The 13,451-nt window shown below is 42.3% G+C and overlaps 1 protein-coding gene across 7 annotated transcripts in view; it reads left to right on the top strand.

Annotated features, from left to right (window-relative positions):
• The window catches only part of SYBU (syntabulin), an 84,801-nt gene that overhangs the window by 45,561 nt on the left and 25,789 nt on the right, over window positions 1-13,451 (top strand). For 5 of the 7 annotated variants that reach the window (XM_040354863.1, XM_040354865.1, XM_040354860.1 and 2 more), the window contains exons 5-6: window positions 6,719-6,742; window positions 12,178-12,283. In XM_040354863.1, coding sequence (XP_040210797.1) covers window positions 6,719-6,742; window positions 12,178-12,283 — 130 coding nt within the window. The remainder of the gene's footprint in view (window positions 1-6,718; window positions 6,743-12,177; window positions 12,284-13,451) is intronic. The other 2 variants (XM_040354862.1, XM_040354864.1) reach the window with 1 other exon arrangement.

Here is a 13,451-nt window from a genome sequence, read left to right as displayed (position 1 = left end):
TGCCTGGCACCACGCTTGGTTGAACGGCTGTCATACTTTCCCACCAGTTTTTGCTTACCCCGGGAAACTACTCTCCTGCTCCAACTCTTCTGGTGAGTTGGCTTTCATCCTGTTTTTCTGATATGCCACATATGTTTCAGCATGCACCCCTGTCAATGACTTTAGACCAGGCATTTGAACAGTTCAAAGATCTTTACTGAATGCTTCTGAAACACTACAGGTCATAATGCAGACTCAGTCATCACTAAGCTATGGCTGCACAGGCATACCTTTTTTAAAGGTGCAAGTCCATAACTGGCAGAGTCCATTGTTGTAGAATCCCCTTGGGGTGGAAGACAGACGTGACTCTGTGCTACATCTTTCCTTGTGATCAAGACTTTCTTTCTTCTCACGCGATTCCGCTCTTTCCCTGAGTCCAGCCTTCCACCTTATTTAGAAGTAGAACAGGGTGGAGGGCCAAACCCAAAAAGTCCCAAAGCCTAACCCTTTCCTAGACGGGGCTGCTTAGTCTCACTCACTGGTAGCACACTTCCCTGCCCATATGCTCTCTACAACACATTTACGCTGGTGTGCCATGTGTAGGGCGGTGTGAAGAGTTATTCCAGTCACTGCACTGCTTACTTTTGACTTTTTTTGCTTTTTATCTTCACTGATGTATAAGCTACATTTCAGCATGTTTTGCATTGCATAAAAATGGAGGCATGCTAGACATGTGTAATTCATTTAGTTCCGAATTTTGTTTTAACGAATTTTGACAAATTTGGTTAATTCCGAAGTTTCCGAATTTTTCAATTTCCGAATTCTTGGAAATTCGGAAATTTGGATTTTCCAAAATTTGGAATTGCAAAATTAGAAAATCTAAAATTCGAAAATGGGAAATTTGGAAAGTTGAATTACGAATTTTCGAATTCTGAATTCCGAATTTCCAAAAAAAGCAACAATTTTTTTTTTATAAAAATGAGAAAACAACATTTTTTTCGGCACTGCACATGTCTAAGGTATGCTGCATTTTTTTACAGCACAATGCACCTCAACGATCTAGCATGAACTGTTTACATAGAAAACTATTTTCTGTGTTCCCTTCCATTTTGCCTGTATTAACCTATGCAGCTCCACAGACTGCAATACATATATATGCAGTGGCAGAGTGGGTGATCTACAGTATAACACCCAGCCACCACATATATGCATTTCTGTCTTGTTCTGGGATATGCTTCACTGACACCCAACCAGGGCTGCTGTAAGAAATCATGGGATCCCAGTACAGCCTACATGGCAGCCCCCCCCCCCCCCCCCAATATATCAAGACCATATTTTCACAAAAAATACACTAAAATCATTATTAATCGACAGAAATGTAACAGAAACCTGTGTGAATAAGCCCTTTTTTATTTGTTTTTTTACATTAAAAAAAATTATATTCAAGGGGGCACACAGGGGGGACCAGAAGCAGGCAGAACAGGGAGGGGAATCAGTGTCAGGGGAGCAATTACAGGAATGATGCCCTGTGTCGTTGTATCTCCCTGCAGCAGCTGAAAGCCGGCAGGAGGGGGGAGAAATTGGCTTTCAGCTGCTGCAGAGAGCTGCACAGGACATCCTACTGCCCCTCCACCAAACCACACTAATTCCTCCTGCTGTTTGGGCCCCCCTACAGGAGGACTGGTGGTTCCCCCCCCCCCCCCCGTATCGGCAGCCCTGACCCTAGCACTGTGACCGAACAGATGCCAACAGCTCATAGTCACCTAGTTACAATTGGGAGCCAGTTTACAGTCCTTCTTCCCCCCCCCTTTTTTTTTTTTGTGTTGTCTATGTTCTAGTGTAACGCTATTGCTACTGATCCTCCAATAAATATTGGTATTTAGATGACCAACAGCTACCTTGGGAATGTTTTAAGGAGACTTGCATGGCAACAAGATTCCAGGCACAGTCAACCTAAGATGTGTTTTCTTTTCTCAGGGTGTAAACTAGATAGACACCAGTCACTTGGTGAACTGAAAAGCAGAACTGGTCTACTGTACTTAAAAAAAAAAATTGGAGGAGGGGGGTAAATGGTGGCTCGGGATATCCCACAACATTGATGGTTTTAAGCTCTTCATAATCTCACCTCTGACAAAATCTTTGGACCTTCTGAACATGGATTAGGCTGGTAATTGAGACTCGTGTTATTTCAGTCTTTATGTTCCAAGGCAGGACAAACTGGTTGAGTGAGAAGTAAACATAGAAAACCATCGCCACATCTCTCTTGTTGGGAACAAGCTTGTTTCCTGTAGGCCAGACACGCTTTACACCCCAGCAGTCAGGATCTCTATATTATTATTATTATTATTATTATTATTATTATATTTTTTTTTCTTCGCAAAGGCCTGGGGAAAGACTAATCCTCCATAATGACATCCTCACAGGGCAGAAGCCCATGAGGGAGCAGAAAGAAATGGAGGTGTCCCAAATATTTACAGTTTCCCATCATGCATCACCAGCTGCCCCAAACCTGCAGATTGGTTAGGTCATTAAACAAAGGATAATTGTACAAATGGAAATAAAAACCTGAGAGAGGCTCTAACCTTCTACCATTTTTTCTGAAGCTAAAATCTGTTAAATGCAGTAGGGTTTTAAATATTGTACCTTTGATGCTGGTAGAAGTATATGGAGGGGTTCCCCTTTTTCTCCCCTTCCATACTCTTCCTTATCCTACCTTACCCTTCCCTACCCTCCCCAATCCTCCCTCCTTTTTCTTCCCTTCCTTCTTCCCTTTTTCCTCCCCTGCTTTTTATAATATACATCTTTCTCCCTGTGTGAATCACTCTTAAGATTATGGGTTAATGTGGCTTCCTGGGACAACCACTAGTTGGACCCTAGGGAGTCAAGAATATATCTCATTAGCTTCACTCTTATTTTATTTTTTATTTTTCTATTTCTTTACCATTCCATGAATGGTCAAACGACTGAAGAGGGGAAAGATACGGTATAAAGGGGACATTGAGTTTTTCCTTGATTATTCTCATGTCATATGGTTATATTAATGGGCTTTCCCGTTACCTGCATTTTTTGTTGAGTCTCTTTTTTTTTATCTATAGGTTTTATGTTTACGATTATTTGTATAAGCAATATAATCTGACAGAGCTCGATTGTTATTTCTGTCTTTGTCACTTGTGCCTTATACAACTTTGTTTATTTTCAATAAAAAAATATTGAAATATAAATATTGTACCTTACAGGCTGTTTTCTCTGCTGATTATTCTGGTTTCTGCTGATTCTATTGTCTGAAAGCTTTGATTTTGTTTTGGGATTTAATATGTATGTGTGTGTGTATATATATATATATATATATATATATATTAAAAAAAAAAAAACATGCATTAGTCTTCTTCTACATTCTCTCTCTAAAAAAAAAAAAAAAAAATGAACTATGGCCTCCCAATAAACAGGCTGCAGCACCAAGTATAATGCCGCGTACACACGATCATTTTTCGGCATGAAAAAAACGATGTTTTTAAAAACGTAATTTAAAATGATTGTGTGTGGGCTACACATCATTTTTCAGTTTCCGAAAAACGAGAAAAAAAAAATTCGAACATGCTGCATTTTTTAACGTCGTTTTAAAAAATGACCTTTTTCCGGGTTGTAAAAAATGATCGTGTGTGGGCTAAAACGACGTTTTAAACCCGCGCATGCTCAGAAGCAAGTTATGAGACGGGAGCGCTCGTTCAGGTAAAACTACCGTTCATAATGGAGTAAGCACATTCATCACGCAGTAACAGACAGAAAAGTGCGAATCGTCTTTTACTAACACGGAATCGGCTAAAGCAGCCCAAAGGCGAATAGAACTTCCCCTTTAGAGTGCGGTCGCACGTGTTGTACATCACCGCACTTTGTTCATCATTTTTTTAAAACGATGGTGTGTGGGCAACGTCGTTTTTTAATGAAGTTGCAAAAACTTCGTTTTTTGGACATGCTGAAAAACAACGTTTTTTTTTTTTTATTGCCGAAAAATGATCGTGTGTACGCAGCATGATTCTCATCTGCACTGAGTTTTCTCTCAGTTGCCCTGCAAAGTTCCACAAATACCTGTTTATCCTGCTTGTGATGCTGCACCATCCCTGAATTTGGAGAATGGTTGCCACTCTTATGTAGGCTGTGCCTGCTTTCACTACAGTGGAATGGTAAGATAAGAGGGCATGGCTGTTGGCATTGTCACTGCTGATTCGCAAACTTGTGTTTTTGTCAATCAGGACCTGGTCATACCTTTTCCTTTTCCTATCCATTGCTTTCTGGATTGACAGCACTGCCACTATTACTGAAACCCTCCTACTGTGAGCTGCAGTGTTTGGGAGGGGAAGCATGTGAGACACAAATGAAGGAGGATTTAGCTCAGTCAGGGAAGGTAAAGGGAATGTTTTTGTTTGTTTCTATGAGGCTTGTGCATAACCTGGTAACTGAATTTTACTTGTTTAGATCGTCACATAGGAGTCTTTTAGTTGTACTATATTTTTAAATTCAGTTGACAATCGCTTGAAAAATATAAAAAAGCAATTGGACAAGTTTTTCCAATCTGCCTGTCATGAGATTAGTAGGGGCCTGCCATTGCTGGGTTCCTTCTGAAAACACATACTTGTGATTCCTACTGCTGGAGTTTTTGGATCGGCGCACCAGCCAGGTAACTCGTATTTTTAGAAAGAAGCAAACAATGGCTGGTTCCTGAAATACTCATCACAAGTTTCCTTTCCTTAAGATGATTTTGTGTCTGCCTCTAAGAGGAAAGGGGAGTCTGCAGTCAGATATAAGCAAACAACAAAAGCCAAGGAAGGGTGTGACCACCAAAATAGATTTTACTTTTCATGTACAACAATTGAAGGCCTTTTACTGGAAAACTTCTTGTTTTTTTTATTCATGGTTTTTATATAAAACTGTTAACTAGGATGATATTTTAAGGTTATTCATGAGTAAGGCTTTAAAGGTCAATTCTAATGCCGCGTACACACCATCACTTTATGTGATGAAAAAAAACGACGTTTTTAAAAACGTCACTTTAAATGACCGTGTGTGGGGGAAAACGTCGTTTTATGTCTTGTGAAAAACGATAAAAAAAAATTGAAGCATGCTTCAATTTTATGTGTCGTTTTTCAAATTGTCGTCTTTTACTTCACAGAAATTGACCGTGTGTAGCAGAAAACGACGTTTAAAATGACGTTTTTACACCCGCGCATGCCCAGAAGCTAGTTATGAAGCGAGCTTCAATGGAAAAATGTGGTGGAACGTAACCTCGCTTTGCTAGAACATTGTGAGAAAACGATGGTGTGTAGGCAACTTCGTCTTTGAAAATTGAAGTTTCAAAAACGGCGTTTTTTACTTCACAGAAAATGTCGTTTTTTTTCATCACATAAAGTGATGGTGTGTACGCGGCATAAAGGTGACCAAAGGGTCACTGTTTGCAGTTTTGGTGTGTGTTTGTGTGTTTTTTTTTTTTTTTTACTGCCCTGCTGTAGACATGTGCAGAACAAAAACATTTTTGTTTTTAATTTCATTTCTGATAGATTTGTTATGTTACTAATTTTGTTTCGTTATGGAACTAGTTTAGTTTCAGAATTTGTTTTATTTTCGTTAAAGTGGTTGAAAACCCACTATTTTGACTTTTACCTACAGGTAAGCCTATAATAAGGCTTACCTGTAGGTAAGGAGAATATCTCCTAAACCTGCACGGTTTAGGAGATATTCCCCCCGCAATGCGGGCGGCGCATGCGCAGGGGGGAATCCACGGCTGAAGGACCGGCATCCGCCGGACCCTGCCGCTTTTAAATCTCCCGCGCGCACGCGCGGGAGTGACGTCATCGCCGCTCCAGCCAATCACAGCGCTGGAGCGGCGATACCCGGAAGACACGCCGGAGCAAGATGACATCCTGCTCGGCGTGGACCAGGTAAGTGGTACACACCTCGTTCCGAGGTAAGTATTTCATAATAGGCTAGTATGCGGTGCATACTAGCCTATTATGCCTTTTGCATTGCAGGTTTGGGGGGAAAAAAAAAAAGTTTATGCGGTTTACAACCGCTTTAACATTTTGTTTCATATATTAATTCCAACTTTTCTGACCCATTTAGAACTTGATCGAATAACAATCGACTGATTAGAATTCTGTGTGAAGAAATAGCTGGTTGTTAAGCAGCGGGTTGGGAAGCCGGCTGCCTGAGTCCTTAACAACCATGAGTCCTCTATCAGCGGCTTCCCCACTGATGGATGAATATAAAGATATAAAAAAATGCCGACAAAAAACAAAAAAAAATGTTAAACATTGACGTAGTGTCCCCCCAGTCCATACCAGGCTCGTTGACAGATGAGGACGCTGCTTAACAACCAGCTATTTCTTCACACCGAATTTGAATCGGTCAATCGTATTTCGACCGGTCTGAAAAGTTGGAATTTGTTTTTTTTTTTTGTTCAACGGATGTATCGTAACCAAAAATTTGTTTGAATTTGTATTCGGACCGAAACCAATTGCACGTGTCTACCCTGCTGCCTAATATTTCCATTGTCATGGAAATGTTGGTTGTGCTTTTGTGGACACACCTAGGCATCTGTGCCATGCTGTCTGTACTAATTCCATCTCTGTATTGTGGATCAGTGTATAGTCATGGCCATAGTCCTTGTGTCATCATTCCATATCACCCCTCTTCTCCACTAACCTAACCCTTTCTGTTCTTTTGTATGTGTCTTTGTTTTTTCTAGGCCCACAATCCTTCAAGATGCGAGGTGAGTTCCCATTTCGGTCAAAAAACAGACCAGCTTATACAGATCTTTTCATACTGCCATTTTAATCCTTACTTGAGTATGTTCCCTTTTATGAGTTGCCCCAACCTTTTAAAGCTAAGAGAGATCTATGTAATAATTAAACATTCATCATGGGAGATGCTGTCAACTGACTGAGGGCTGTATTAGTTTGTGCTTGTAATGTGCTGCTGAGCTTACCTGGACTGGCCATTTTCGTTTTGTTTTATGTACACGGCCACAGCATGCATGGAGCATAAATAGCCGCCATCAGGCTATCACAGGTTCAGCCTCTTGTTGCAATGAATGGCTGTATACTACGATGGGTTGCACCAATCCTTGCATAAACTGAACAGACATTCTGCATTTAAGGGTTGTGTATGTGTGATTTTACTCAAGCGCCCATGTAAACCCTCCTATAGCAGCTTGCAACACAGTAAAGTGATCTGTAAAGTAGTTATAAACACTTACATAAAGTGTGACTAACCTCAGGTCATTAGGGGAAATCGTCCTGCATAACTTGTATCTGTTTATCTGTAGCCCTCTCTCCGCGACATCAGTTCTAGGTCCAGAATTTGCACAGCATTTCTCGGCTTCAGAGGGCAGGGATGTCACATCACACACTGCTCAGCAGAGAACTGAGTGTAATCTGAGACCTGAGTGGAAGGAATGGACACACACCCACTTTAAAGAGTCTCATAGGGAAACATGCACAACTGAAGCTGTCGATCATCTGCTGTGTGTATGGGGGGGTCTCCTGGGATTGCCTGATGTTGGCATAAACTGGCAGAAAAGACAATCGAAGGACATGCTTTTGCACGTTTTTCATTTCAGAGGTTTATAATTGCTTTAAAGCGGTTGTAAACCATATAAAACATTTTTTTTTTCAAACCTGCAAGGCAAAAGGCATAATCAGCTAGTATGCACCGCATACTAGCTGATTATGAAATACTTACCTCGGAACGAGGTGAAGAACACTTACCTGGTCCACGCCGAGCAAGATGTCATCTTGCTCCGGCGTGTCTTCCGGGTATCGCCGCTCCAGCGCTGTGATTGGCTGGAGCGGCGATGACGTCACTCCCGCGCGGGGGAGATTTAAAATCGTCAAGGGTCGGCGGCTGCCGGTCCTTTCGCCATGGATTCCCTCCTGCGCATGCGCCGCTGCAATCAGCGGCGCATTGCGAGGGGAATATCTCCTAAACTGTACAGGTTTAGGAGATTATTCTTTATACCTACAGGTAAGCCTTATTATAGGCTTACCTGTAGGTAAAAGTCAAAAAGTGGGTTTACAACCACTTTAAAGTGGTTTTAAACCCTCAATGTTTTCTTTTAATAAAAATAAACATGTCTATACCTGCCTGCTCTGTGCCCCCTGGCATTCCGATTTTTCCATGGGGGCACCTGTACAGGGTTCGCTCTGTTGTCACTAGATTTGAATGACAGAGTCTGGAGCCACTGCGATCGTGGCCATAAAATGCATTAAGGTGAAAAAACGTGAGTCTTTACAACCACTTTTAAGTATAGATCAGTGGCTCATAATATTGAAGCCAGAGGATCAGCCTGACAGCCAGGCCTACAGATTTCTTGTAATGGTGGAGTGGGGATAGTTTTTCACCAGATTCAGATTTAATTGTATTTTCAGAGAACGCAGCTTGGCCGAATCGGCCAAGATGATTACTTCATTGTTTCTTTATGAAATGGCTTCTTTTCATTACTGCAGCCATTATCTGTTAACCTCTGCTCAGCAGACAGCCCATAATATAAATTGTTACCTTTCAGCTGAACAGCTGCGGCACACTGCCTGTTCTCTGATAGGCTCGAGCTTTCCTTTTTGCTCTCTGTTGTCATGGAGCTGACTTCATTTGCTTACTTGACCTGCGAGCAAAAAGGATGCACTAACGTCTGTCTCCATGACAACACCCGGCTAGGATCTGCGCTCTGCCGACAGGGAGAGAATTGATATGCGGCACATCTCTGCAAACAGGCGGATTCCGCCTCCAATGTACTTCTATGTCACAAACCCTGAAGGGGACAATTAAACGAGGGGGGGGGGGGGGACCGACCGATGTACGTCTTCTGTTTTCTGCTGTTGGTGACGACTGAAAAAACATGCTACGCCTCTTCTGAAATAAAACAAGTCTTCCTGCCTGTTCAGCCTTCTATAGAACAAGGGTCTCAAAACTTTCTAAACAAAAGGCCAGATACTTCAGATGTGATGGCGAGGAGGTGATGTCATGATCTCTTAAGCTTTCAAAGTAGTTATTGTTCAATGAGTGTAATTCGATGCAAACAAATATAACCTTTGCATATATAAAATTACAGGAAGCATTATCAAAATAGAAGTTTGAGGCAATATGGCTGACTATAAAAACCTATTATAACCGGAATCTATGTTGCCCCCCACCCAGTGCTGATCCTATTAAAGTTGAGAAGTGGTGGGGCTGCCCCGAAAATGGCATGTCACATTAAAGTTGAGAAGCGGGAGAGGGCGGGTGTTCAGCTGTCGAAAATGCCACCTTGCATTACAGTGAGAAGCAGGGGGTGTTGACGACTTAGCTCTTCTCCCATGCAGCCAGCGAGTTGAGAAGTGGGGTGAGGGGCCGAAAAGGACTTCTCACCAGGCGGGGCCTCTAGTAATTTGGGGGGCCCTCCGCAGCTTTGCGGGGCCCTAAGCAGCTTGCATAGTGAGCCTATAGGGCGGATCGGCCCTGCCCCCACCCCCCAAGAAAATAAATATTTAAATTCAAAAGTACAGGACACCGCCAAAGTATTCATAGATCCTGGGTTATAGGCTTGTATAATCAGATGATTGGACACTGGCAAACTTTTGTGCCCACTGGACACCTCCCATATAACCCTACCCCACTCCATGAGTCCTTCAATTAAGTGGGGGTAGTCCTTCAATTAATAACAGGTGGATATCCAATCTTCTGCAGATGTAACGTTCAACTGCAAGGCTCTTACAGTAACTCTATGAAGCTGGTACAGTTCTGTTTACCTAGTTGTTGCCCATCCTTCTCATTCATTGCTTTTGACTCGTTCCAGGGTCTAAGAATACTTTGCCTGTGTCTATACTGTATGATTAGGAGAAGAAGAATTTAGACTTCTGGAATCAGGGCACGGGCCACCCTTCCTTCTATCTTTGGTTAATCTGCGTTACTTGCTATAAAATGTAGGCCTTGTGTGGGGTAGAGTTGAGCCTTGTACACGCTACTAGTTTCTTTTGGTCAGCCCAGTGGGTTAAACCAAAAAAACCTGACAGAGCCACTGTACTAACAATCCAATATTGGTACAGTGATCTCCCCTGCTAAGTTATTGTGTTCTGACAGCCCCCCTCCTGCCAAAATGCTCCTGATCAGGAGCCGGTCGCCAGACTTTTTACGATCGTGACCTTTCGGTGTCGGACGGTTTCTATTGAACCAATCAATGCTGCCCAACATTCAGTTTGTGTGTGTGTGTGTGTGTGTGTGTGTGTGTACTAGCCTTTATAGAGATGCACCCTCCCAAAAGCTTTACCAGTGTTCAATTATCTGATGGTACAAGCCTATAATCCCATAGTGCATGACTACTTTGCATGTGTCCATGTGCAAGTTAAAATTCCTCCTTTTTTTTTTTTTTGTTTTTTTTTATTAGCACAGGCTCTAATCAATAAGTGCTTTGCATTTTCTCAATAAATGCAAAGTGTTACTGGAGTGGATGAGGTGGAGAGGTGGGATGGTGACGTCCAATCAGGCAAAACATCCTCGGAATGGTGCCTGTGCTAATCAGTGTAAAGCTATACCATACCAGGAATTGATCATTAAGTGACAATAGGAGGGGGTCCCAGTTTTGATCTAAGCCACATTGGCCCAGATTCAAGAAGCAATTGCGCCTGCGTAACCATAGTTACGCAGCGCAATTGCTTACTTGCCCCGGCGTAACGAGTTCTCCTGATTCAGAGAGCTCGTTGCGCCGACTGCAGCCTAAGATATGTGTGGCATAAGGCTCTTATGCCCTCATATCTTAGGCTGCATTCTTACGTTGGCCGCTAGGTGGCGTTCCCGTTGTGGTCAGCGTATAGTATGCAAATTGCATACTAACGCCGATTCACAACGTTACGCGAGCCCTGCGTGCGCAGTTTACGTCGTTTGCGTACGTCGGGTTTCGCGTAAGGCTGCACATGCTAAAAGCAGGGGCAGCCAATGCTAAGGATACCCGTCGTTCCCGCGTCACGAGGTTTGAAATTTACGTAGTTTGCGTAAGTGAATCGTGAATGACGCTGGACGCCATTCACATTCACTTTGAAGCAAATGACGTCCTTGCGTCAGGAAAGTTTCCCGACGGAGCATGCGATCTACGCTCGGCGCGGGAACGCGCCTAATTTAAATGATTCCCGCCCCTACGGGATCATTTACATTAGGCGCCCTTACGCAGGGCATTTTTAAAGAGCGCCCACGCAAATTACGTGGCTACTGCTTCATGAATGAAGCGTAGCGCAAATAATTTGCGTAGGCGCAGGGGAAAAAGGGTACACTGCGCCTCCGTAAGGAGCGCGCAGCTGTACCTGAATCTACCCCATTGAGTTTAAAATTGGCCGCTAAATTCACGCACTGGGAATAAATGTTTTGGCCAGCAATTGCACCCGGGGGTTGATGGGGACAAAAGTTGGTTTTGCATAGGGGCCCCTATGTGGCTTTGTACCGTTGTCCGGGCGGGGAGTTTGGGTTTGGGCTGGGCTATCTGGTGCCCTTGTTGGACAAAGTCTTATGCCCTGTGCAAACAATCGGACCTTTGTCCGACCAAATTCACATCAGAATTCCGACGGAATTCCATCGGCGTAAAATAGAACATGTTCTTTATGTAAACTCCAATGGAATTCATCGGAATCTCCGATGGAATTAATCCGATGGGGCATACACACGGTCAGAATTTCCGATGAAAAAAGTCGAACTTTTTCCATCGGCAATTCCGATCGTGTGTACGGGACTTTAGTGTTAAACAGATTTTGGGTTTGCAATTTATGCGCTGACGTTGTTTATAAGCTGTATAGTTTATATTTGGCAGCAGATTCTGGGAACACTGACAGCTGTTGATTCGACGATCTGAATAGATCTTTCTCCTGTTTTCTCTCGTTGAAATGTCTTTCTACTGCGGAGCACAGTGGCAATGGCTGCAAGATGGCAAAATACGCACATATGTGGTTATTTGCAGACAAAATATTAAATAAACTATTTAATTTATTATTCCAAATTTTACTTTCGCCAGTCATTTTCCAGCAAATACATTTCAACAATAATTCCTTATTTTGTATACTAAATGTGACATTTAGAAAATGTATTCATACCAGGTTTCTTTCTGGGTGAAACTAATAATTTTATGCTTTTTTTATTTGCACGGGTTTTTGGCAGTTAAAATGTTTATCTCTGTATTTTTGGATGTAGGAAGTGAAGCAGATTTCAGCTCGTCAAGTAGTACTGGCAGTATATCCGCACCAGAGGTCCATATGAGCAATGCATCTGGAGGAAAGAAAAACTCGTTTTCACGCAAGTAAGAATTCATTCTTATGTGTGCAGTTTTACAGAACGTAATATAAAAAAGTCACCTGCAGTTACACAGTAGCCAAAAAACGTACACTCCAATTTACAACTGTCAGAACAATAAAAATGAATTCTAATTGGCTGCTATGGTTTACTAAACCTTGCAATTTTATAAAATAAATACATATTTTATTTTGATTGACTTAAAAGGTCAATCTGCACTCCATTTAAAGATTGAGTGGAATTCCAAACAGTTCAGAACACAGATATGATACATCTAAGGGCTCATTTAGACAGATAATCTATCCTCCATGGAGAGCTGCTGGTAGATGCATGTACATCCACCTTGGAGTTGCAGGCAGCCCATAGAAGTGGATGCACATGCAGCCCTGGCACAGACACAATGGCATGTCAGAGTTTGACAAGTGGGTGGGAGTGGGCTCACAGAGCCTCTTCATTCCACCTTAAAAGCCCAGTAAATATTAGACATGTGCATTCTTTTTTGTCCGAATGCATTTTCGTCCTTATTTCGGGCATTTTTGTTATCAGTTTAACAAGTGAAAACGAACGTGCAGAATCCAAAATCTGAAAGATCTGACTTGAAAAAAATGCTTTGTTTTCGTTGCTACAACAGTTCGATATAGATAGATTTGACATGACGCTGAAAATGGCGATCTGCGTCTATCGAACCTGCGGTCGAATGTGCATAACCTAAACTTTATTAGTCCAAGATTATTCTACATAGAGAGGAAAGATTCTACATTATAGAGACAGTGTTGGGGTAGTCCATTCGACATGAAAGACGAAGATTCGACGAAGCAGCGAAAAACATACAGACGTCGAATCTGTCATTGAAGGCTTATGGTATCTGTCGAAAGTTCTAAGAAGATTCGACAAGCAGCTAAACTGCAATCATACATTTCCGGTCAAATGCTCGGCCCACAGGCTATAGAAGAATTTGAATGTTGGTTGACTAGTAATAATAATTTATAAATATAATTATTACTAGTGTTATACAACATTAGAATTGTTCTATAGCTTGTAGGCGGAACATTCGACCGGAAATGTAGGATTGCGGCGTCGTACAGTTTAGCTGCTTCGTCGAATCTGAGGCCGCGTACACGCGATCGGTTTAACCAATGAGAACGGTCTGATGGACCGTTTTCATCGATCCAAAC

Source organism: Rana temporaria, chromosome 5, assembly GCF_905171775.1.
Source record: "Rana temporaria chromosome 5, aRanTem1.1, whole genome shotgun sequence".
In the NCBI taxonomy this organism is placed as follows: domain Eukaryota; kingdom Metazoa; phylum Chordata; class Amphibia; order Anura; family Ranidae; genus Rana; species Rana temporaria.
Note: the sequence above shows the minus strand (reverse complement) of the source record. Positions and strands in the feature narration are given on the sequence as shown.